Source organism: Filicampus tigris, chromosome 13, assembly GCF_054856515.1.
Source record: "Filicampus tigris isolate MCC_2025a chromosome 13, RoL_Ftig_1.0, whole genome shotgun sequence".
NCBI classification, from domain to species: Eukaryota; Metazoa; Chordata; class Actinopteri; order Syngnathiformes; family Syngnathidae; genus Filicampus; species Filicampus tigris.
Window position 1 is genome coordinate 19,013,549 of NC_141229.1, and position 25,579 is coordinate 19,039,127.

The 25,579-nt window shown below is 42.0% G+C and overlaps 2 protein-coding genes across 8 annotated transcripts in view; one reads left to right on the forward strand and one right to left on the reverse strand.

Moving 5' to 3' along the window:
• The first annotated feature begins 10,475 nt into the window (after positions 1 to 10,475).
• insm2 (insulinoma-associated 2) lies at positions 10,476 to 13,243 on the forward strand. The gene has a single exon (XM_086050423.1). The coding sequence runs from the start codon at positions 10,553 to 10,555 to the stop codon at positions 12,170 to 12,172; it is 1,620 nt and encodes a 539-aa protein (XP_085906549.1). The 5' UTR covers positions 10,476 to 10,552; the 3' UTR covers positions 12,173 to 13,243.
• A 123-nt stretch (positions 13,244 to 13,366) lies between these two features.
• Positions 13,367 to 25,579, reverse strand: part of ralgapa1 (Ral GTPase activating protein catalytic subunit alpha 1) — an 83,172-nt gene continuing 70,959 nt past the window's right edge. For 4 of the 7 annotated variants that reach the window (XM_086048816.1, XM_086048815.1, XM_086048818.1 and 1 more), the window contains 3 exons: positions 22,054 to 22,178; positions 17,569 to 17,677; positions 13,367 to 15,384 (listed from right to left, as the gene is read on the reverse strand). In XM_086048816.1, coding sequence (XP_085904942.1) covers positions 15,297 to 15,384; positions 17,569 to 17,677; positions 22,054 to 22,178 — 322 coding nt within the window. In that variant the 3' untranslated portion in view covers positions 13,367 to 15,296. Of the gene's footprint in view, positions 15,385 to 17,568; positions 17,678 to 18,922; positions 18,955 to 22,053; positions 22,179 to 25,579 lie in introns of all 7 variants that reach the window. The other 3 variants (XM_086048817.1, XM_086048821.1, XM_086048819.1) reach the window with 2 other exon arrangements.

Below are 25,579 nucleotides of genomic sequence, written 5' to 3' on the forward strand. Positions count from 1 at the left end.
CTATATTAGGAAAACATTCATCTTCTTATTTATAAATGAGTGACTATTTTACTACCATTTCATGCTTCTGCATCATCCTTCACGTCTGATGGAGTCTTTACGAACAGGAAAAGCCAAAACAAGAGCAATCATCCAACCGTTCCTTCAATGATAGTTTATGGTTTTCTTTCTCTCTCTTTTGTTTTGGAGAGGAGGAAATTACCTGAACAGCAAATAACTCAGATTGCTGAGGACGCCCTACAGCTGTTTCTGCACTCCAAATATATTTGGATATACATATAATATATGAACTTTTTTGGGGTGATTATTCTGATCAGGGTATTTTAAGAATGTTTATGTTTTACCTTGAAGAGGGAAATCAACCCAAACATATTTTTTTCTCAAGAATATGTTCCCAGCAGGCCCACTAGTTGAAACACGGCATTCTGATTAATAGTATGTTTGTGGAATATGAGTTAAGCAGCAAAATCCACCCCTTTTTAGCCATCATTTCGTACTCAAGCTAACTTAATGTGCTGCACAGAAGTACAACAACAGGCAATTACAAATAAAAGAGTTAAAGACATCGAAAAGCAAAGTAAAGAAATAAAAGGGGACTTTACAAAAATTATTAAAAGAACAGAACAAGATTTTGGGGAAAAAATATCTTTAAAATGCTTCAAATACCTTAATCATATTATGGGTAATAAAGCAAAGTCTTTCACCTGGATTTAAAGTACCTCCGACGGGCCATTTTTCGAGGTATTGGTGGTGAAAGGGAGCAATATTGTTCTGTTTTATGAATATCTGGTGTTCCAATCTTTGTGTCTAGTCTTGTATTTGCCAAAACAGCAAGTCCGCAATCCTCCTGGTTAATTTGAGTGCAAGGCGCCCTGCTAGGAACGGATGCGACGTTCTGTCGTTGACTGGGCTTTCCCAATGCACCCACCATTTCCTGATACGCCAGATCATTGTTGTCCTGTCATACGTACGTATTGCCATATATAGTGCTTAATTTTTAATTATTATGACTCATATTATTGTAACCAACATTGTATAGTATTATAATATGTGTTAAATGTTGCCTACTCAGCTCCATTGCGGCCTGATCATCCTGGAAGGGGGATTCCCCCATTTGTGGTCCCTCAAGGTTTCTCATTTCTCCCCAGATGGGTTTTTTTGAGTTTTTCCTTGCCCTCCTGGGGGTTAAGATCAGGAGATGTCATTAATATGTTGTCAGCTATGCGCATGTGAATCCCTTTGAGACTTTCTTGTGATTAAGTGCTATAGAAATAAATTTGCCTTGAGTTTGACTTGCTTTGGTGCTGGACTCGTACCTCAACTCCGTGATAGCTGTTCATTGATCATTTAACTCATTCAGTACCAGACTTTCTCAGACCCTCTGTGAAATGACATATAAATATGTCATTGGGATCGAATGAGTTAACCACCGAATCCAAAATCCATTTAAATGGATTAAAATGGATTAATGGATTTAAATGGACTTCTTTTGCTGAAAAAAGCATCAGAGATTTTATCATGATGGTAAATGAAATACAATACAATACAATACAATTTTATTTATATAACGCATTTCATAACAGCTAGAGCTGTTAAAAAACACTTTACAAACAATACAATAAATAAAAAACAACAAAGGCTGTGTTACACATATTAATAAATATAGATAATAACATATAAATAAATAAAACAGATAAATGAATACAAAACACTATATACAGTTGACGCCGGAAAAGAGCCGAAAATTTCAGGTCTGATCAAAAGCCCGAGAAAAGAAATGTGTCTTCGACCGGGTTTTCAAAATGGACAGAGAGGGGGCTTGCCTAACGACCAATGGGAGGTCATTCCAGAGGGAAGGACCAGCAGTTGAAAAGGCTCGATACCCTCTGAGGCTCTTAGGGTTCAATTTAAGATTCTCTTATTTGACTATAAGTCATTAAATGGCCTGGCCCCGGCATACCTCTCTGAGCTCCTCCACTCCTACGATTTGCCTGAATCAGACATGACAAATGGTCTCTCTTGGACTCCTTCACCTTTCTCCGGTAGCGACGCCAGCAGTCCTTTAGAAGGCAGCTTGGAAATGGGTCTAAAATTGGAGAGCACAGCTTGATCAAGGCCAGTTTTTTTTCAGCAGGGGTTGCACTACAGCATGCTTAAACTGTTGGGGGACCACACCAGAAGACAGGCTGCTGTTGATATTGGCCAAAACCGATTTACCAATTGTCGGGACAATCTCCTTAAAGAAGTGTGGCGGAATGGAGTCATAAGGGGAGCCCGATGGTTTCATATGGCAAACCACTTCCTCCAAAAATGTCAAAGGAATCGAACACTGCTGAACAAGGAACTTGGACAGAGGGGTCAAATGTGGTGTTCGAAACGAGAGCCCTCGCTATAGCAACCTTGTCAATGAAAAACTGCAAGAATTTGTCGCACATTTCAGGGGACGAGTCCATGCAAGTCGTGCACTTTTATAGTGCTTCATCTACACTATATGTTGTCCAAGGCGATTGACAAAGCCTCAAATTCAGTTTTTGTATACTGCGCGCTAACGCCAACGCAGCTTCAACCTTTAGTTTAAGATAGTTACTAAGTTGAAACACGAGGATCCCCCATTGAATACTGTCAAACGGCAGAATCCAGGATGTTCTTCCATCCATCCATCCATCCATCCATCCATCCATCCGTCCATTTTCTGAAGCGCTTATCCTTTTGGATTACTTTCAAATCCATTCGCTTGTCATACAAGCTGCTAGCTAGTGCTAAGCTAACCGGTGTATTTTGGTGTCATCTCTGGCAAGCGACCAAAGTCACTTCGTCTGCCGCTGTGACGGTGTGAGGCAAGTAATCAAGTCACCAAGAAAAAGGCGTTGATAAGCTTGGCTTCAGTTACAGTTTAACAGCTGACTTCAACACACACACACACACACACACACACACGTGCCTCAACCAGTTACATAACCGTTTAAAAGAAATCTGCTTCTGACTAAATTTTCCTTAAACGATCCGTGGGGAAATGATAATTATGGATGTGCTCTCGTCATGAATGCCAGAATATTTGTGGAGAATGGGAATTGAGTTTCCCCTAAGCGATCACAGTCAATAGTGATCCATCCCATCTGATTTTGGAAGCAAGAGAAGAGTTGCAGATTGCGGTTGTCAATGACCAGGATCAAGCAAGTGTTACGTGTGAAAGTGAACATCTTACATATCCTGAACACTTCAAAGACACAATTGTAATTCAGGGTAGCGAGAAAAGCCAATATTACAAATGTAATTCGCTTTGGGTGTTTAGCTTTCATTCAGACAAGGCACCGAACGAGGTAAAACAAACAATACACGTGCACATGTGTTGTTGGGAATCCCGGGACCTTCTGGACATGAGCTGACATGCACAACACAAAGAGATTGACTCATCATGAAATAGCAAATTACACGAATGGGGGTCAGAGTCAACAATGAGTCACATAATCAGCAAGTTGTGACTTTTAATGACTGTGCTGAACAGTCCAACCTTCGGCTGGCCCGCAACCTGCTTCCTCTCTCCTCACTTCCTTTAATACACTCGCAGCTGCTATGACAAACTTCATTTTATTTTAATGACGTACTACTTGTCGGTTTTTCATTTCTAATGCACAATTGTAGAACATTTTACATTATGGAGCTGGAACCTATCCCAGCTGTCCAAGGGCAGTAGGCGGGGCATCTATATACTGTATATCAGCCCCTCCAGGAATTCACAGGCATTTTTTATGATTGTTTCGGTCTAAAATGCCTGATTTCTTGGTCAATTTTCCTAAAAATGGCAATTTTTTTGGTTTACAATTAAGCAAACTTTCTCTACAAGCACTATACTATCTACTTTTTCTCCAAAGTGGATTTTTACAAAAGATGTCTGAAAAAGCAACAGATATTTACAAATGTGTATTTTCTTCATTGAAAAAGGAGATTTAGCACACATCTCTCAGCATCTGGAGTTGAATCAAATATGACGGCAACAGTCCTTTTCTCAATGTGGCTCCTCAGTGCTTCTTTTTTTCTGGTAGACTCCAGCTAAATATTTATTTTTGAAGCTGATAATAAGCCAGAATGGCTCCTCCCTTGATGACTTTCTCTCTCGGGGATCTTCTCATAGCTGGGTGGTCACTAACAGACAGTGGGATGTCGATAGCTTCACAGATCTGACAAGAAAGCGAAAATTTGTAGACTTTTTCCCCCACCTACGAAATAACTACAGGTGGGAAATATATACAGTATATATATCAAATTTTCAAAACAATTTGTGAATGTTGTTAGGAGCATGTAATGGTACATCAACAATCATTTTTAGTGTGATTATGCAAGATATATATACACACACACACAGAGCAGGGCATTTTACAAATGGGCTTACTCTTCTGCCGTCCGTCTATCCGCCTTTTTGTCTGGTAATCGCCGACAGGCTTCTGTTAGCATTCTTCCACTAACTTCCACTAACAACCCTCCCACAGTTATGAGACATAAATACTTTGATTTGCATGATGTTCTGTGAATATAATAATAATATGATTATTATGATTAGCATTATTATTATTATTATTACTGTTATAATAATAATAAATTGTTTTATTATTATTATTGTCAGCAACTACAACAGCCCTTTCAAATCAATCGTTATGAACAATATATAAAATCCATGTTTTGGAGTATGTGTAGTATAATAGTGGAGCGGAGGTGAGCAAAATTTGTAGGGAATTAAATTTATGATAGATAATACGAGGCAACGCTATCAGAGGAGCCGCTTGAAAGTCCAAGACGGCGGCCATTTTGACCCACCAAAATTGCATTTAATCAATTATTGTGTGTAGTTTTTCTAATTTGATTTCTATTGGTGTCAAATCGTATGTTGTCAGTCCTATTGGATTGGGGATTGTGATTTTAGTTCATGATAAATTCATCAGTCACATTTGTGCCACTTGATAGGATTCAAAGTGATATGAAAGACAAGCTGTGAGCCGAGACTTCAACTTGTACCGTGAAGCACTTTCATAACTGCCCCCCTTCTTCACAAGCAACAACAATTTCAAATATGCATGTTGTAACCCAGTTCAACCCGGGGACATGACATCCCTTAAGCAGCAACACCCACAATCGGGCAGTGTTTCACAAGGGCAGCTTTGTTGTTCACAAGTCGAGAGGAGAATTCTCAAGTCTGTCAATAGACCAAGCCCGCGAGCAAACAACACAGTCATCACAGGGGATGGGGGAGTCATTGGATTTTGTCGGTGGTTGCTAGCCAGACTTGAAGTGAGTCGTCAAGTAGTTGGTTATGAGGCTTTACCAGGTGTGAAAGATGCAAAGAATGACAGAAGCTGAGTAGACGCTGGGTGCTCAGAGATCTTTCCCTCCGAAAGGTGAAATCACTCTCTGAAGTGTTCACGCGATGGGAACCCCATTCCAAGAAAAGTCGACTAACGCGAGACACAAAAGAATGTTGCAAAGCCAGCTCTTGCAGGAATGGTTGCTACACATCACCAGCTCCAATTCACAACATACTTGCCGCAATAGAGCCTGAGAAAGCGAGTGGAATAATATTCTTTCATGCATTTACTTGATGTGATGTCATTTCAATCTTGGAAAAGAGTGGACAAGAGAAGAAGACTGCATGGCAAACGGGACATATCTGTCCTGGGGTTTCTACAACCTTCACCGGTTTCAGCCAGTATCCAGCAACAGTCGGTGATCTTGAGCTGCAACATTTGGAGCAAGTTGTTGCCCTCATGTATGACAGTTCCTATGCGGCTGCCCCCGTGCACAAAAAAACCCCCAAAACAATCTCCCGTTTTTCTTGGAATGAGCTATTCTCGTTGCCAAACTTTTGAAAATTACATGACTGAAACTGGGTCCCAGAATATCTTTTCCTTCCACTTGGCATCACTTCAGAATTATGTTTTACCCAAAGCTGTCAAAAGCCAGAGTTACGGTAGCTCAAAAGTGATTAAAACAAAAGAAGAAAAAACTCCCAGTGCAATGACAGAGCAGAAAAAAGGTGGGGGCAGCACTAACATGAAACTTTGATGCCAAGTAGTGGGCTGCAAAATATCCTGCGGGATGCAAATGGTGGTGGCCGACTGAAATTCACTTCTTGCATAACGGTGAGGTACGGTGGTCGACTGGTTAGCACGTCCGCCTCACAGTTCAGAGGTCGTGGGTTCGATCCCGACTCCGGCCTCCCTGTGTGGAGTTTGCATGTTCTCCCCGTGCCTGCGTGGGTTTTCTCCGGGTACTCCGGTTTCCTCCCACATTCCAAAAACCATGCATGGTAGCTTGATTGGACACTCTAAATTGCCCCTAGGTGTGATTGCGAGAGCGAATGTTTGTTTGTCTCTGTGTGCCCTGCGATTGGCTGGCAACCAATTGAGGGTGTCCCCCGCGTACTGCCCGAAGACAGCTGGGATAGGCTCCAGCACGCCCGCGACCTTTGTGAGGACAAGCGGTATAGGTGACGGATGAATGGATGCATAACGGTGAAAACATGCAATTTGTACTTACACTTTCACAAATTCCTACTTAGCTCAGAAATAACACCATCGATTTTGCTGTCTGCGCTTTTGTCAATGCTGCTGCCTGGCACTTTAGATCACAGAAACCTCTGGTGCATCGCAACAACATCATGAGGCTCCCTCTAGTGGCCAATGACAGCTTGTGTGGCATGGAAAAAACGTTTCAAGAACCAAACCATTGACAGTGCAGTAGTCACTTGGATCTTGAGAGGAATAATCACTAGTGTTGGGCATCGAGAACAGGGAATTGAGTGGAACCGGGACCATCATTCCGGTTCTCCCAGAGCATTCAGATTTTAGAATGTCAATGTTAAATTTCCTAGTTACCCGCGTGGAAGAAGCACAAATGAAGTAGGCTGGATAAAATAAAATGTGTGCACTTTGAGTAATTCGTAGTAAAGTTCACAAACAGTAAAAAAAAGTTCATGAAAATGAAGAACAGAGAATTTCATTTCATACAATTTGACCAAAAATATATTTATTTTCTCTTTTTTTTAAGAATCAAGCTCGAGAATCGTTAGAAACCGGAATCATATCAAAGAACTAGAATCGGAACCAGAATTGTCCAAAGTCAAAGGATGCCCACCCTCAGCCATTAATCAATCTGTTTATCCTCAGATATCCAGAATCCTAGCTGTCTTCAGGCAGTAGGCGGGGTACACCCTGAATCGGTTGCCAGCCAATCGCAGAGCACACAGAGACAAAAACATTAACACCTAAGGTGAAATTTAGAGCGTTTAATAAACCTACCGTGCATGTTTTTGAAATGAGGGAGAAAACCAAAGTACCCGGAGAAAACCCATGCAGGCAGAGGGAAAACATGCAAACTCCAAACTCACTCCAAACTGCAAACTCACCAGCTGTAATATGTAACTTAAAATAAATGTTTGTAATAAAAGTCTTTTATCCCCTGAAAGTAAGATTTATACACATAAACATAAAAAAAGCGAAGAAAAAATGTCGGTGGGGGCGATGCCTGTTATGTGTCTGCATAGCCCTCAGAAAGTACGTAGACGAACAGGAGGGCACTTGTAAAACGTCAGAAAAACATTTTATTCACATAAAAAAAGAAGTAGCTACATTATGTGTGTTTTCATTTAATTTTAAAATCCAATTTTAATGCAAAACCGCTTTCAACGCTCAGCATAAGTTACGCGAACTTCCGGCCACGCACATTCATCCAATCACAGATGCAAGCAGCAGCCCGGTGTAATGTTTGAACAAACACGGAAATACAGTAGCTCCATTGTTGACAGACGCTCAAAGGGACAATCAATGTTGGACAAAATGATGATTGCGGTCTGTGGGCACTGGGACTTGTACAACAAAGACAGCTTCCTATCACGGACCCTCTTGGTTGAAGCCAGAGGGCAGCCGTCTTACACTGCCCCTGTTACTAACAAGTTCTGTCCCCCCCGGCTGAAAACATTTTTTTAAGATAGAATCCCAGAATGGAGTAATGAGAGATCAGAAATCTATTGTGTAAGTAAAATGCTGTTAATCCCAATGGATTGTTCCGTGTGTATTAAGTTAAATTGACTGGCATTTTGAGTTCAAAGAAAGAAACATTAAGTTTAAATAAAAGACATTCAAAATATTCAATTTTTCATTATTTTTTATTTTACAAAGAAATCGTCATCATAAAATCGGGTTTGAGAGAAAATAATCGGGATTTTCTTGTTAGGCAAAATCGAACAGCCCTAGTGTGTATGGTTTCTGTAGAACACCAAATACAAATCGATTAAACACAAGCAGTTGAATGTAAATGTCTCTACACAATGCTAGTAAGCTAATTATACATATACAGTAGTTCAAATCGCACAGTTAACATTAACGTCAATGTATGACTAATGACCGAACATCGAATATTGAGGGACTTCAATTGCACTAATAAACTAACCACTAGAGGGTGCTGGAACTGCACAAATGGAAAACAACTTGGGCTTTGAAACCGATTTTCTGCTATTAAAAGACTCCTCGTCGTCCGTCCGTCCGTCCACAAAATGGGCTCCCGTCCCGCCCTGCTCTCCATGCTTCCAATTCGAGCCAAATAGGAGCGGGCGTAGGCGACTTGGTCCAGCTCTAAGTACCTCAAGTGTATGGATTTCTTTACAGCTGTTAAATCAAGATAGCAATAGTTTGAGAAAAAGTCTCAGCCACTTGAATGATTGGTGATGTTCATGCATTTTTCATCCATTAATGTCAGAGAAGGAGAGGTTGTAAACATTACATGTTATAATTCATGTTTATCAGCATTTTTAAAAAGAATTTGGGGGGGTTATATGATTATTCTTTCCAATGCATTTTTGCTATGGCGGTGGTCGACTGTAGCGCAGTTGTTTAAATAGATGCATTGCTTCATCTTCTGATTGAATCGATGAAGTACTGTTGCCTGCCCAGACCCCCCACCCCACCCAAACGTCTGATCGTTGATCGCCCCTCAAAACCCTGATCGCCTTAAGCCTATATCCATGATTACCGTTTATTTGGTATTGTTTAGTGATTTCAGAAACAACTGAACGGCAATTAAGCAAAATCAAGATTTTTGAAATTGATTCAGCTACTGTTTTACTCATTGTTTTCCAAAATAAAAGCAAATGTATTATTTTTATTAAGCACAAAATAAGTCTGCTTTCAGAAGGACTTCAGAAATTGGAGAATAGTTTCTTTTGGGAAGTTGAAATCATAGGATTAGGACTTCATTGTCGATTAATTGATTAATTTTGACACTTGTAATTGTGAGGCTATTTTCCCTTTGTACAGTCATTCGTATTCCCCACATCCCCAGAAGACCATCATCAGGCAAAGCGCTCCGACACTCCGATCTTGTTCTCACGCTCATTCCTCTTGATTGATTTCCAGGAGAGGGACCCCGCCTCCAAGAAACCGCTGGCCAAATTACGGAGCTCATGGCCCGCGTAGACGGTACAAGTGCGCCCTGGGTGAAGTGTGTATGTGTGTTGTCTGGCTGGATGGATGAATGTCCTTCTGATCTCTTATCAGCCAGAGCAGTTCCTGCTGGGGGGAGGTTGGGTGCGATCATTGCCCAAACGCACACACGGACACGCACGCACGCACACACAGGGGGCTCTTTTGCTCCCTATAGGGAGACATCAGCACGCACGCATGCAGGGAGCATATCCAACACGCAGAGGGAAATCCATTCCCAAGCTATTCCCACCACCAATAAAGACACTTCAATGGGACCGAGACCTTCATTAGTAGTCCTACATAGATGTGATCTGTATCTGCAAGTCCCATGGGTGCTGTTTCTAATTTCAACTATAGGCAACACGCAAGCAGAGCAGCGTCCATAGAGACAACTAAGATACGAATTTGGCTAGCAAAGCCCCCCCCCCAAAAAAAATAAATAAAAACGAACAAAAATCATGTTCAGACTAATTATTATTAATACAAATATTAGTTGTAAAAGGGTCCTCAAAATAAGGACCCTGAAAATAAGATTATGTGTACACACTGTTGAAATAATTATATTTCAACATAGACATGCACGCACACACACACACACCCCCACACACACGCACACACACACACACACACACACACACACATTTTATACATTTATACATATACTGTACTGTACTATGTGTTTATGTCTGTGTGTACGCACACACAGACATAAACACACAATGTTGTAGGCCTGTTTCATAAACTCTTTCCGGCGTTCATCGTTAGGATTTAGGATCGGCCTAACAGGAAATTGTGTCACCAAATAAACGATAAAAGTATACAAGTATTGTGTGATAACGACGGCTTGCATTTCATCTTCTATTCGGCCTTGGTGTAATGGGTTCTAAGGGTGCAAGCAGGGAGCAAAATCAACACCGTGCTCCAATCGCACCTGCACCCACTCCCCCACCCCCTCCTCCGTCCCCCCATCCAAGCCCTATTTGATAGTGGCTTCAGAAAAGAGACCACGCTCTTTCCCGCCTGGTGGTGCCACGAGCATCATCACGATCACCACCACCATCATCATCATCATCATCGTCAGCATGCCTCGAGGATTCTTGGTGAAGAGGACCCGGCGATGTTCGGCGTCGTATCGAGGGCGAAAAAGCAACAAACTTGCCACATGTGACGATGACAAGAACCGCCGCGCGGAGACTGAGGTGAGCGAGCCTGAGCCCGTTAAGGAGAACCACGTGTGGGGTGTCCCGAGCCCCGACGTCGCGCCCCCGCCGGCGCCCCGCGAGGACTCCGCAGGGGTTACTGAGGTGTGGAACCTGCACGTGGAGTCTGCTCTGGAGGCGGAAGCGGACCGACGCGCCCAATTGCCGGACTCCGAAGTGGACGCTGCGACACCCGCGGGGAACTACTCGCGCCTCTTCCCACCTCCGCCTCCATTAATAGAAGCCCGGAGCTCCAGACTTCTGGAGCCGCACGGAGAGGGAGAAAAGACGGCGTTATTTCCCGAGACGTGCTCGTCCTCAGCCCCGGAGACCGACTTGCCGTTTTTGGTGAGTTCGCCGACGTCGATGCGAGTCGCAACCAGCAACACGCACTTGTCCCCTTACGGTCCCGCTCCGAAATACGACGTCGACATGGCGCGCCTGTTCCCGCCGCTCATTAACCACCACCACCACCAGGCAGCTGTGAGAAAACGCTCATTTCCGGAGTCCAACAGACCCAACAGAGCCAAAGCGAACCGGAAGCTTACCTTCGAGGACGAGGTTACCACCTCTCCGGTTTTAGGTCTGCGCATCAAGAAGGAAAGCCCCGAAGCAGCGAGGCGACAACACCGCGACAGATCGTCCGGAAGTCAGCCGCTGGGGGAGTTCATCTGCCAGCTTTGTAAGGAGGAGTACGTCGACCCTCTGTCCCTCGCCCAACACAAGTGCTCCCGTATCGTGCGCGTGGAGTACCGCTGCCCCGAGTGCGACAAAGTCTTCAGCTGTCCCGCCAACCTCGCCTCGCACCGCCGCTGGCACAAGCCGCGTCCGGCGGTCGTCAACACGGGCAGAGGCCAGGCCCCGGCGGCGAACAAACTCGACGCGGACGGGAAGGAGAACGAGTTGCTGTGTGGCAATCAGCACCAGGCGGCGCGGGACAGTTCCGCGGCCCCCGACTCCTCCTCGCCCCTCTATCCGCACGACAGCCGCCCGGCGGGCTTGCTCATGTTCAACGGGAACTCGTACGAGCCTCTGGCGTTTGTCCAGGATGAAGAGGAGGACGCGCAGGTGTACGACTGTCGCTACTGCGGCAAGAAGTTCCGCCGGCAAGCTTACCTTAAGAAGCATATGACGGCGCACGAGATGACAGCCGGGCCGCTGCCGCCGACGTCAAGCCGCCAGGTCGTGTTCGCGTGTCACCTGTGCGGCGCGCGCTTCCCGTCGGCCGACATCCGCGACAAGCACCGCGTATGGCATGCCGTGAGGGACGAGCTCCTGGGGGGCGGAGGTGGTCACGGCTTCGGGGCGGAGGGATACGGCGTGGACATGGGGTGCGAGCAGCAGCAGCTTTTCGCGTGCAAACATTGCCCCGCCACCTTCCTCAGCTCCCCGGGGCTCACGAGGCACATGAACAAGTGTCATCCCGGAGACAACATGCACGTCATCATGCAAATGGCCGTCAGACACGGAGACGTCCGACTTTCTCCTTCCACTCACCCGTGATCGGACGCAACTAGGCACACCGACGGGCACGGGCGAGCAAAGTGGGGAGATGACAAGACTTAAGTCAGACCGGTGACTGACGGGCTCGAAAAATACTAGGTACTGTATTTTCCGTAGGTGGGAAGCGGGAACCCGAATTTGCACCATCGTTGTATATCACGAACCTATATCGCAGCATTAAAGTCATAAGTACACTTCTAGACGAGAACTATGAAACAGGTGAAAGAAAAAACATGCACCAAATAAGACGGTGTGCAATTGTACTGCATAACAATGGGAGCTGGTGGCATTATTTTGTCCCAATCATGCAGCTAAATGAGGTAACCAAAATATTAGAAACGGCTCCAATTTTAATGTAGTGCAAAGAAAAAAAAAAGAACACTGCTTAACCCCACAAGCACAATATCAAATATTGATTTGTCAAACACTTTGATGATGTAAATCAAACTCAGATGGATACGGCCATGTTTTGGGGATCCCCGATTACATGATGAAGGCGTGCGTCATGTTTTGTGCTTCTACTGTTTCTATTTCAAAATAGCAAAAACACACGTGCAGACAAACGCGATCAGGAGTTGAACTGTCCGTGGGGCTCAACCTCGAACAGACTTGGAAAGTAATTTCACGATGAGAATATGATTTTGAAAATATCGAAATTCAGAGGAATCGAAAACAAATGCGCTCACTTCCTGAATTACTATTAATAACCTTTTATGTATTACGTTTTGGTTACGGTTGCTTACAAATCAATTGAGTTTTGGTGCCATTTATGGTCTCCCCCATTGGTTAAACGGCACAGGATTAATTAGACAACAGATACTGTATTTAGGTTTTACCTGACTTGCGTGACTCACACAATTAATGACTGTCCAAGATGTTTTAGACTTATTCACAATACAAACCCTAGGATGGAAAAAAAATCACTTATTTTCCATTATATGCATTTTATATTAAATGTGCCAATTGACTGAGGCATAACATATTTTTCATACAGAAATGAAAAACAATTAAGTCCTATATCTTTAAGGGGTAAAAACTACTGTTGAAACATCTGCTGAAAGCTTTTTATGACGCCCAATATGTATGTGACTTACTGCAGTGTGTATATTTTAATATGTTTAATGTGTCAATAAACATTCATGCTGAATGAGGAACGCTGTGTTCTTTTAAATCAATGTTACACACAACAATGAATATTATCAACAGTTTATTATCAACACATCCATGCTGCTTTTGCGTGTGTGTTTAATGTAGATGTTACACAACTTGCATACACATTGACCGTAACATTTTGTGAAGAGCTGTTTACATGCTCAATACATGCACTGGGCTGGCTAGCATCATGCAGTAGCCTAAGCCGAAAGCCTGTGGGCAGTGTCTCAAATAAGTGCAAAACCAGCAGCAGCAACCTTCTCAAGTTTGACCATTTTGTCAAGGCAGGCCTCACAGGTCCATGTAAAAGGAGTCATTCTGCTGGAACCTGGGCGTTCTGTTCCAAAGTAGGACACCGCACACAAAGTTGATAATTTCAACTGAACTATTTCTGTAACAGCATGAGCTCAACGCTGCGGGTATATGTCGAAAGACGTTTCAAATGACCCAAAATGTGCACTAATGGATTATCCTTTGGACAAATCTGGCAAAAAAAAAAAAAAAAAAACAATGAAGAGGAAGCTCTAACGACCGGAAATTGACCTTTTTTTAAACCACAGCATATTTTTAAATGTATCAAGTTGTATATACATTTTCTTCTGGATTTAGAATCTATGCAAGAGAAAAAAAACAACAAACAGAATTGTAACAGCAGACACAGCCCAATGCAGTGAAACAGTTCTTTAACGGCATGACCCCCTAAAAAAAAAAACCAAAAAAACAAAACAAAACAAAACTATAAAAAAAAACAGTACCAGCAAAGTTCTTCATGTGATGCGAACATTTAACAACATTTAATCCAGATAACCTTTTGGGAACCACAGCCATGACTATATCCAGGAAAGATACAGAGTGGGAATAACTTTTCGAGGCTGTCAAAGTGCGATGACACCTCCGATATTTTCTATTTATTTTAAGGCACTTCTACTTTTCTTTGTATTTAGCGAGATTAGCCAGTGATCCACAACAATGGCGCTTGAGCTCTTTATTCCAGACTATATCATGATAATATTCAATAATTGTAGTGTATTACTTTAATTTCACTGTGATTTTTTTTTTATTCCATTCCAGACTGAAGTGTTTTCTATTTATAAAAGAGAAAGCCATGAAGCATAAAACCTTGTAGTATGAATCCACATTTGGTTCTCGCGGCTATTGTCACGCAACAGCGTATCACTCGCGCGTCTCACACTATAGATATCAATATATCTAATATATACATTTATACTCAGAGGTGCAAAGAACGATAAAGCAGTGGTTCTGTTGCATTGAATGACAAGAGCTACTAAAGCCTTGCCGGGATAAAGGAACATCAAATAACCCGCAATTTAACTGAATAAAAGCAACAAACATCAGTGCTTGTCCACATTTTACAGCAAAAATCACAACAACTCATTTGTTTAGTTTGACCTGTAAATATACAGAATGTATTCCATTTTTGGCTCGAGAGTTTTCCATTGTTGGCAAACCATTTTTCGTTTCTATGTACATTTTATGAGGCAAAACCTCTGTCTTGTACTTCATAGACGCAACGCTGCAATGAGAACAAAAATAGACTTAACAGTATATTAGAGCTTCATGCAAGTTTCCACGGAAATAATACAATGATACAGTATTTCTCAGGATATCATTCAAGACTAAAGATCTCATGAAGAATAAGTCTCCTAACGACTGGGTGCAACAGGAGTTGGTGTAACGCTGTCACAGTGCGTGTCCGCGTTTTTAAAATAGAAGTTACAGTATAGTATATTCCACAGTAGCACAGACATCCTATAACAGGTCTTTTTGGAGCGCATGACTGGGACGTCCAAATGCTGACACATTGTATTTTTTTGTATTTTGTTTCATTCAAAGTCCAGTTTGAATCGGGTGCAGGTCCAAAGCAAAAAGGGATGTGACAACGCGCGCGTCACGTCAAGTCTTATTGGCCGATCCAGAGGAACGCCGAAGCTTCATGGACATGCGCGTCTTGCTAGTTCGAGGAGACATGGGGGAGGCCGAGTCGCTCCCGGGCTCCCCAAGTGCCGGACTTTCTGACCGAAGAATCTCGAGGCAGGAGCCTGCGGGGGAGGAGGAGGAGGAGGCAGGGGGGAATATGGTGAGGGGGGGGGAGGGGCGAGGCCCGGTGATGAAATGATGAGGGGATTGCAAAAAAGTTACACTCCGAGCCACACGCACGCCAAAAGACAGCTAACAATGTTTTTTCAGGGCTAGTTTTAATGGCAACAAACACAAACGTTATTTCTACACTGACAGACGCACAACCAGGCACACTACTGGTCAAGAGCAACATACTGACATATAAAGTTGAGAAGGTTAGACAACATTTGATTGTGTGTGTGTGTGTGTGTTTAAGACACTCTGAAAGTTTTGTTTGCCTGTTGCTAATTTGCTTTTGAAACCATGCTTATTGAAATAAATATGAAGCGCGAAAAGTAGGAATAGAGTGAGTTCTAAAGTCAGTTGCGATTGTACAGTAGTTCCTTGAGACACGAGTGACCCGACATACGACTTTTTGGAGATATGAGCCGTCGTTTGGCTCGGCTCCTAACTGGAGCGCGGAAGAGGGAGCACATTACCCCATGTGTGTATTCATAAAACATTTCCTTGCGCTAACTTACTGCCATAGAAAACAAACACGTGGACACAATAAAACAAAACTGACAGGAGTATTCTTTGGCATCTGTGAAAGATGACTATTAAGTTACTGAGTCACCTAAAGTAGTTGTGAAACTCATCTTTGTGTCTTTGTGACTGTATTTTACTGCCCCCTGGTGGCCAAGGCACACACACCAGTAAGCGTCGCAATGGCTTAATCATGATGCACAAACTTTCTTAGTATTCTAATGAATTGTTATCACTATGTTTTTATCAAGTGCAATATTATATGGCTATTTTCCTTAATATAAACACATTACAAGAACTTTTGTTTTATTAGTGAGGCAGCTGCAATGGAGTAACGGCGCCGCCATTTATTTGAATGAGGAAGCCTGTCCCGCTTCACGAAATCGCTACTGCTCTAAAAGAGTGCTTGTTACAATCTTACAGAGCTGGGCAATATGTATTATATATCAATCAATATCGATATATATTGATTTATGTATTTCTCGTTTACTCTTGAAAATAGGAACCCAGAGGAAAAAGGATTTTTTAAAAAACAATCTTAAATGGCGACTGAAAATGACATCACAGTTGCTCAGGACTCCAGCGACCTATCATGGCTCAGCTTCAGAAAACAGGTGAGCTGTGACTGGTCGTTAGCCGAGCACCGAGCAACTGTGATGTCATTTTAGTCGACAGAAGTGACAAAATGGCCGCCCCCTGAGATGGCGAAAAAAGGGGTGGATTTTGCTGCTCAACTCATATTCCACAAACCTGATATTAATCACAATGCCTTGTTTCAACTACTGGGCCTGCATAGAACACATTCTCGAGAAAAAAAAAAGTTTGGGTTGATTTCCGCTATAAACAATGTGTTTAGCAGGGCTGCACGAATATGTATTTCAAATAAAAAAAAAAAAAAAAAAAAGGTTAATCATATCAAAAATATATTTAAAAAAAAAGAAAAAAAGGAAAATAAGAAAAAGAATGAATTTGATGAAAGATAAAAAAATAAATACAACACAGCTATCAAGAGGAAAAATGCCATTCAAAATATCTGGTAGTAAAACATGCTTTTGTGCTCCAAATTTCCTCTTCGGTGCTTGTAATTGTGGCACAAATCTAACGTCACGCTGTAACCTCTGCTTGCAGCATCACAATGACGAGCTTGGGGATTGCTTCCTGATTTTTTAAAACTGATATTACAGAGTGCAATTCCCTTGACATTGATCAGGTGTCTATCACGTTCTATATTGATAATGAATTATTGCCCAGCCCTACAATTTGACATTTGAATATTGGGATTCAATTTTGGCAGGAGAACGATGGGCTGAGTGGTTTTGTGTTTGATGGAGTTGCTCTAACATTGTTCTTGCACTTTGCTCTACATAACACGTGCTCCAGCTGGTTGCCATGGATTTCTATTTCACAAATCTGCATTTTGAGGGAAGCTAAGTATGACGCATTACAATACGATTGTCATGACAGCGCATGGCAAGTGATCAAGCAACAGTTACATGCCAGTGAAACACTTACGCTGCTCATATTGTTTTTCTTTTTTTTAAGTGGTTGTAATGTTTTCCGTAAGACAGAAAAATATGCCACCATAATGAACAATTATTATCTATGTATTTCTGTCATACCATTCACAGCTGGCGTGAAGGACCTTCTGCTTCAAACCTTTGCCTTTCACCCTGAGTCGAAAACTGTCCAGCGGTTTCGGGACCATTAGACACAGAACACTATGCTCCTCTGAGCGGGAGGATCAAATAAAAGGAGAACAAACAAAAGGGACGGAGTGAAAAGGAGGAAAGGGGTGGAAAGGAAAAACGTGGAGGGAAAGAAGGGAATACAAGGAAGCAAAATAACTCAAAATGTTCAGGACAGGCGAGAGAGAGAAAAAGAAAATGAGAGGAACAGAGAAAGGAGAGGAAGAGGAAAAAGTAGGGACGAGAAGAGTAAAGGAAGTGAAGGAAATGAATGAACAGACAGGAAAGTGAAAGGGAAAACGGGTCAGAGATGGAAAATCGCAAGATGACACAAAAAATGAAAACATGAGAATGAGTCAAACAAGGCAAAAAAGAATATCACAGAAATGGACAGAAAATGGAAAGACACTCCCGGGCTGATCAACAAACGATTTGTTGAGGACATGAAACCCATTTTGAATGTATTTATTCTGAAGCCTCCTGCAGATAACTGCTAACTCCATTTACATTTAAACTGTGTAGATCTGCTAATGCAGGGTTTCATTTTGACCTCATTTAACCACATTAGACGAATACCAAATAAAAATAAAAATGAAGCACACAGTTAAATCAACAACTCTGTTTCCCCCCAAAATTTCAAACTTTTATCTTTGTAACGCCAGAAATGACATGGAAATAGTTGACCGGACGTGCTTGGGCTGTACCGATGACCTGACCTGAACGCGTGTACTGTGCTGTATGTGTGTGTGGTGCTAGAAAAGCAGACGGAGAGGAGCGGACATGAGGTTAGGGCAAAGTATCACAAGGTCAGTCAGATCAAGTCAAGTTAGAGTGTTAGTGGCCAGCTTGAAGGATTCAAACGTTCTCAGAGCTCAAGGTTAAAGAGAAGGGAGGATATGTCATGTCCACGCTAGAGTGCCGTTTGATATTGCCAAAAGAAATTACTCGTAGAAGACAAGCCGCCAGTCCAAACAGGGCTGATGACGGGTGAGGTCATTTCATGCTATTATATTATGCCGGAATTGAGCAGATGTTGAATACGATACATGAGTTGTTTCTCGCACCAAACTGCACTCCAGGGTTGAAAATGACAATTCCTTTTGAAAAAGTCAACACAGGCTCCCAGAAACACATGCAGACCTGTAAGTGTAGGAAAGGCGGAAAAATGCAGAGCGAAGGTGCGGGCAGGTAAAAAAAAAAAAAAAGAAAAAAAAAGAAAAAGCACAAGTGAGGCTGGACTGTGAAAGGGAAGAGCCAATCAGACTGTTGATCATGTGACCGGGCTTACCTTTTAGCTATATGCAAGTGACACAATACGATCTAAAGAATGAGGGAGGGGGCAGGAACGGAAAAAGAACAACCAAACAAAAAGATAGAACAAATGAAGATAAGGATAAACAGAAATCAACCAAAGGGGGGGAAAAAAGAAAGAAAAAAAAAAAACAGAATGAGAAGAATGCTTGATCACTGCGTGGTTATAGAAGGGCGTTAAAGCGGTTTATGGACTTGGTTCAGAGCACAGGATGTCGATAAAATGAAATCGTCAATGAGCAAGACTTAATCAGCCCTGAAATGAGCCTTCATATGTTGACGTTTGACAAACGTGTGCTCTGAAACATCACGTTTGGGGCTGAACGACACACGCGTCACATTTGCTCCTTCGGGCGGACGAACGCTCGGCCATTCGTTGGCTTGCAACACTTGGCCAGGATTGCATTTCCCCGTCCTTTACCTGTCGCACTCGCGCTGCTCTTGAGACAATCAGGCCTTCCGCACACTTAGGTGAGGTTTCGCATCATTGTACAACGCCGCATTCTTTTTATTTCTACGGCGATTGATAATGGGCCAAAGGACGTACAGTGGTTGGGATTAGAGATAGACCGATATGTTTTTTTTCAGGGCCGATAACAATTACTAGTAGTCAAGGAGGCCGATGACCGAAATTTGGAGCCGATATTCATTTTCAGCATAGAGGAATATATTGGCATCCAAAAAAAAAAAGGAACAATTATAATAAAACTTTTAACTTTTTGAAAAGTCTTTAAGCACGTTTATTGAACAATTTGTCAGATTTGGATAATGTTTAGTTTTATTAAATTATTATTACTATACACGTTTGCCAATATAAATCTTTGTTGTAAAATTCTAACAAAAAGGGAGCTCCCAGGGTCATCAGAATGTCTTTTTCTGCCATTTTAAAATGACAGAAATGTTCAAATAAAAATAAATAATAATAATAAATAAATAAAAAAACAAAAAGTGCATAGTGTTCCCTGGGTCGGTAGAATCTCTTTATGAAGTTAAGTGAAAATTTAAAATACATAATTCCTTGAAGTTAGCGCAGTTTTAAATTGATTTATTATCGGCCATCAGATTTAAAAAAAAAGGCCTATGCCAATATTTGTCAAAACATTGAATATCGGATCTGATAATCGGTCTAAAGTCAGCTGGGATAGGCTCCATTTTACCCGCAACCCGAATAAGGACGAGCGCGATAGAAAACCCAAGTGAAGCATGTCACAATTTGTCGAGTGTGAGGACACACCAGCCCAGTTCCTGCGTGTCATTCAGCCTCAAAGTCAAGTTATTAATATCATTATTGTAATAAGCCACAACAGCTGGTGAGATGAGCAAGTGTGACAGGACCAACAAAATTACACACACATCTGATGACAACACAAAAACCAGAATAGAGTAGCGCTAAATTGCGTCTATGCCTAAAGTGTACATCTTGGTTATGACGTTATTTTGTAATATAACCTTGTTGTAAAGAAGATCTCTAGCGTAGTCAATGTAGCAAAAGTGTAAATGACTGCAAACTGGATGAAATAACTCCATTGTCTATGAGTCACAGGACAGCACATCATTTACAGTGGCTACGGAAAGTATTCAGAGCCCTTGACATTTTTCATTTTCTGTCATTGCAGCCATTTGCCAAAATCCAAAAAGTTCATTTTATTTCTCGTTAATGTGCGCTCAGCACCCCATCCTGACAGATAAACATGTTTGCATAGTTAAGAAAAAAGAAAAACTGAAATATCATCTGGTCGTAAGTATTCAGACCCTGACGCATTTTAATGAGTAGAAGCCCCCTTTTGAGCTAGTACAGTCATGAGTCTTCTTGGGAATGACGCAACATGTTTTTTTCACACCTGGATTTGGGGATCCTCTGCCATTGTTCCTTGCAGATCCTCTCCAGTTCTTCCAGGTTGGATGGTGAATGTTGGTGGAGAGCCATTTTCAGGTCTCTCCAGAGTTGCTCTATCGGGTTTAGGTCAGGGCTCTGGCTGGGCCAGTCAAGAACAGTCACAGAGTTGTTCTGAGTTGTTATTTTATTTTCCGTGTCATTGTCCTGTTGGAAGGTGAACCTTGGGCGGGCCCAGTCTGAGGTCCTGAGCACTCTGGAAGAGGTTTTCCTCCAGGATCTCTCTGTACTTGGCCGCATTCATCTTTCCTTCAATTGCGACCGGTCGTCCTGTCCCTTGTCACAATATCTGTCTCTGATCACCTTGGACAAATCATTCGACCTCATGATTCTCATTTTCTTTGACATGCACTGTGAGCTGTAAGGTCTTATATCAACATTTCCTAATCAAGTCCAATCCGTTGAATTAAACACAGCTATAATCCAATAGAGGAGCAGAAGAAATGGACAGCATGTGAGTTAAATATGAAGGTCGCTGCAAAGGGTCTGAATACTTATGACCGTATGATATTTCAGTTTTTCTTTTTTCCATAAATTTGCAAAAATGTCTACATTTGTTTTTTTTTTGTCAAGATGTGGTGCTGAGTGTACATTAAAGAGAAACACAATGAACTTTTCTGATTCTGGCAAATGGCTGCAATGACACAGAAAGTGACAAATTTCAAGGGCTCTGAATACTTTCCGTACCCACTGTAAACGACATTTAACTTGGCTCATAACAGAAAACCGAATTAGCATGTGCCTTCGTGGCACTCATATGGGAGTCATACATGACGTACAACTCCCATGTGAGTATGACAGTAACCAGATGCCAGTTTAGATGCCAAGAACAGAGAAACTATTTGGAATAGAGACTGAATCAGACTGGGCTGACTGCGTGTCGTATGTTGTAGCATGTCCATATGGACATACTTATCAAAAAAACAAATTCTCTGCATTTTGGCATTTCATCTATACAAAAATAAAATGTGCAACGTGATGTCTTTATTTCGACAATCCGACATGTGAATTGTCAGTACCCTTATGCGTGCCCCAAAAAACTGCAAACAGGGTGGAGACGAGGGAAGGAATAAATACTCACTATAACTTTAGCTAGGCGCTGTGATCACAACTTAAACCATAGCATTTATGTCCTATGTTAGTCACTGTAATATGAATTCTTCTGTTGTTGTTTTTTTCCCAAACCAAAAAAACTGTCACTGGGACTGTCGTACCTGTGTCTGTAGGCAGATGCGTGCAGGGAGCTGGACTGTAGACGCGAGCAGCATAATCCTCAAAGGTGGTTGGCTCCTGATGGTGCTGCACAATGGTTTCCAAATATCGCGCACGTTCCTCATAGCTGACGTCACATGTCAAGGTTCAGTCAAAATAGAGATGCATATACTGAAGAAGTGAAACGTAAAAACGGTAGAGCTACTAGTAGTGGCTAAAAGCACAATTGGAGTGTGGTCGATCCAACTAGTCGGGTCTTTCCACCTTCACCTCTCTGGGCTCCTATTTCAAATCATTTGTCTTCTTCTTGTCATTAGAGATAGACCATATGCTTTTTTCATGGCCGATACGATACCGATTATTAGAAGTCAAGGAGGCCGACAGCGGATATTTGGAGCCAATATCCAGTTTTAGTAAAAAGGAAAATGTTGGCTTCAAAATCGAAAAAAAAAAGAAAACTCTTATGCATACGTTTATTGAACACATTTTCAGATTTTTTTTTAATCATTATTATAATTTTTGGGCAATATGCATCTTTGTTGTAAAATTTTAACAAAGTTCAGGGAGTTCCCAGTCATCAGCATGTCTTAAAAAGTTAAATGAAAACTCAAACAATAGCTCCCAATAGCTTTCTACACTAAATTAAGTTCTCCAAACTTTCAAAATCAGAGATGTTCAAATTTCACTTTTTGATTTCAAACAAAAACAAAAGGTGCAGAGTGTTCCCAGGGTCAGTAGAATCTCTTATAAAATTCACTGACAATTTAAAAATGAATAGTTCCATGAAGTTAACACAGTTTGAAATTGATTAATTATCAGATTTTTAAAAAAGGCCAATACCAGCTATTTGCCGGGGGCGGATTATAAAAACGTAAACAATGCAGTCAGCTCTATTTTTCGCTAACGGCGAACTCCCACGCAAAGCAAACCCACTATTTGTCATCATCAGTCATTTAGGTTAGCATTGGATCGGTCACAAGTCATCGTTGAACTTCTGCAGTCAATTGGCTGTACTGAGAGTAAAGGGGGTGAATAATTTCGCTTGCCCCACCTTTCTGTTATTTGGCAAAAAGACATGAAAATATTGTATACATTTTGTTCCACTTCAAGTCTGTGTACTACTTGGTGTTGATTCTTCACAAAAAAAAAAAAAAACATCAAAATGTGTGCTAGTGGAAGTCGGTCGAAGTTGGTAGACGGAAAGGCTAACGGAGGCCCGTTTAAAATGCTAGCCGTTAGGCAATTACTATTTGGTCCGGCCGGACAAAAATGCGGATAGATGGACGGTGGAAGGGTACCCCGGCTGCAGACGGAAGGTGATAAACGGACCGGTAAATTTTAGTCAAATGCCCAGCTCTGATATTAACGATAAAAACATGAGTATTGGTCAATTGGATGTACTTTACTGTAAACAGAGACTTGTTCCCGAGGAGTGCTGTGTGGTCTGAAGTATTAAGTGATATTTGGATATGAAACTGATAGGTTGCAATTTGACATGGTACGAAGCAGCCTGGGGACGAGCCTACAAGATGCTGTGGATGGAAAAAAATCTTAAATTAAGTATCATTAAAAATCTGTTTTTAATCACAATGCTTCAGTAAGTGTAAAAAAAAAATGCTTGACATTAACTCAAACGAGGATCAAATTTTTTTTTTTTTTTTTTTTTTTTTTAAATGTACAAGTCTTCAGTCACTGTAAATGGTTTTACTGTATGAATCCATATTATATAGGGAAAAAGAATGTGTGGCGGTCGAAAAAGGCGAAACAATTTATCACTTGTATTACAGCCTCCAGCCACGGACTGCAAAGGCGGCGCAGCAGAGAGCAGAGTAAATGGAAACCAGGACTTGCTTGGACTGTCCATCTATTAGCGATAACCTCATTGATAGAATGACATTTACGCTCTTGTCCTCGGTCCGAGTCATACATCCGACTATAATGACATCCAGGCGCAGCTGTTATAGTCACGTCAAGCACACACTCACATCTCCCTATAGTATTACCATTTACTTTCCCCGCTCCAATAACAAATGATTTTCAATGAGGGGGCGCTCGTGTGTGTGTTGCACTGCTAAACATGATGAGATCCATTGTAAACAGGAAAATGTGTACATGTAAGTGTACGCCTCCCACTTTGCGGGACAGGCCAATGAATCTTCATTGAAATCTGCGTTTGTACCTCTGTGTGAGAAAGTGAATGGCCAGCGAGCCACTTACAATAGCGCCCATGGGTTTTCTATTGGGTTAGATAGACGGTCTAAGGGCCTCAAAAGGAGAGGGTTTCAGGTCTAATCGTAACTGATCCAGTTAGAGACAATCATCCGAACAATAACATGGCTCCTTCAAAAGTGGAGACACAGACAGCGCTGGGGGGAAAGGAAGAACGGGAAAAGCATGCAAAGGAAAATATAGTAGCGGGAACTCGAAGCAGACATTCGACTGTAATTTACCTTACCAAGTTAAACAGGAAAGTTTTGTCTTTGGGTTATAAAGAGTAATACAGGTGACAAAGAAAACCCCCACAGAACTGGAAAAAAAAGTCAAATGCTGGTCTCGGTTCAGTTACTTACTTATTTACTTCAGCTGAACTCAATAGGGGTGAGTAACATACACTTAACGAGTTAAACTCCTCCAGCGTTGTTTTGGTCGTGACGGTGAGTAACATACACTTAACGAGTTATACTCCTCCAGCGTTGTTTTGGTCGTGACATTAACGGAAATCAGCACTGAAGACACCTGGTTTTTAACTCATTCACTGCCAGACATTTTCAGGACCTCTTTTACTCCAACGTTTGAAAAAAATATAAATTATTTCCTGGGACTGTGAAAAGACGGGTTAATCCGTCAATGGCAGTGAATGAGTTAAAAAACTTTTAGCGTTTACACCGAAATGGTCAAGTTTTTGAAAACCACTTGAAGACCCGATTTCAAACATTTGTTTCAAAGCGCTGCAGTCAGGTCAATGAACGTTCAAAACAACAGCTGTTGCCGTGCTGTGTGAATGTCCCCCTTCGTTAGAAACAACGCATTCCGTTGCCACTCTTGGAAAAGCAGAGTTCTTCAGGGAGGTTCAAGGCGCAAGGAAAGTGAGAGGGAGGCTGAGATGGGAACATGTGGGGGCCAGAAAGGATGAAGACAAAGAAGTGAAAATCCAAAGGCAACGAGGAGACATTCGAAGGGAAGTGGTGAAACAGCACAAGTGTGAACGCCGTGTGTGTGTATTGTGCAGTATTGTGTGCGTAGCGGCAGTCATACTGTGTCAAACATGCATCTCGCGCCGGCTCATATGCGATTTTTACCACCTGCCTTTTACTGCTTCCCAATTTCCTGCATCACACATCAATGTGCGCGCATGCAGGTGAGAGATGTGTCGAGGCCAAAAAAAAAAACAAAAAAAAAATGTAGCGGACACTTGTGTATGTACTGTATGCTGTCCGCTCAGCATCTCCAAACCTGCACCATCTGAAAAGCTTGAACAAACTCCGCCTCTTAAAGATAATGCTTGCTTTTCATTGACTGTAAAGTCTT

Coding starts and splice junctions, on each gene's coding strand:
- insm2 (XM_086050423.1), top strand. CDS start 10,553: ATGCCTCGAGGATTCTTGGTGAAGAGGACCCGGCGATGTTCGGCGTCG.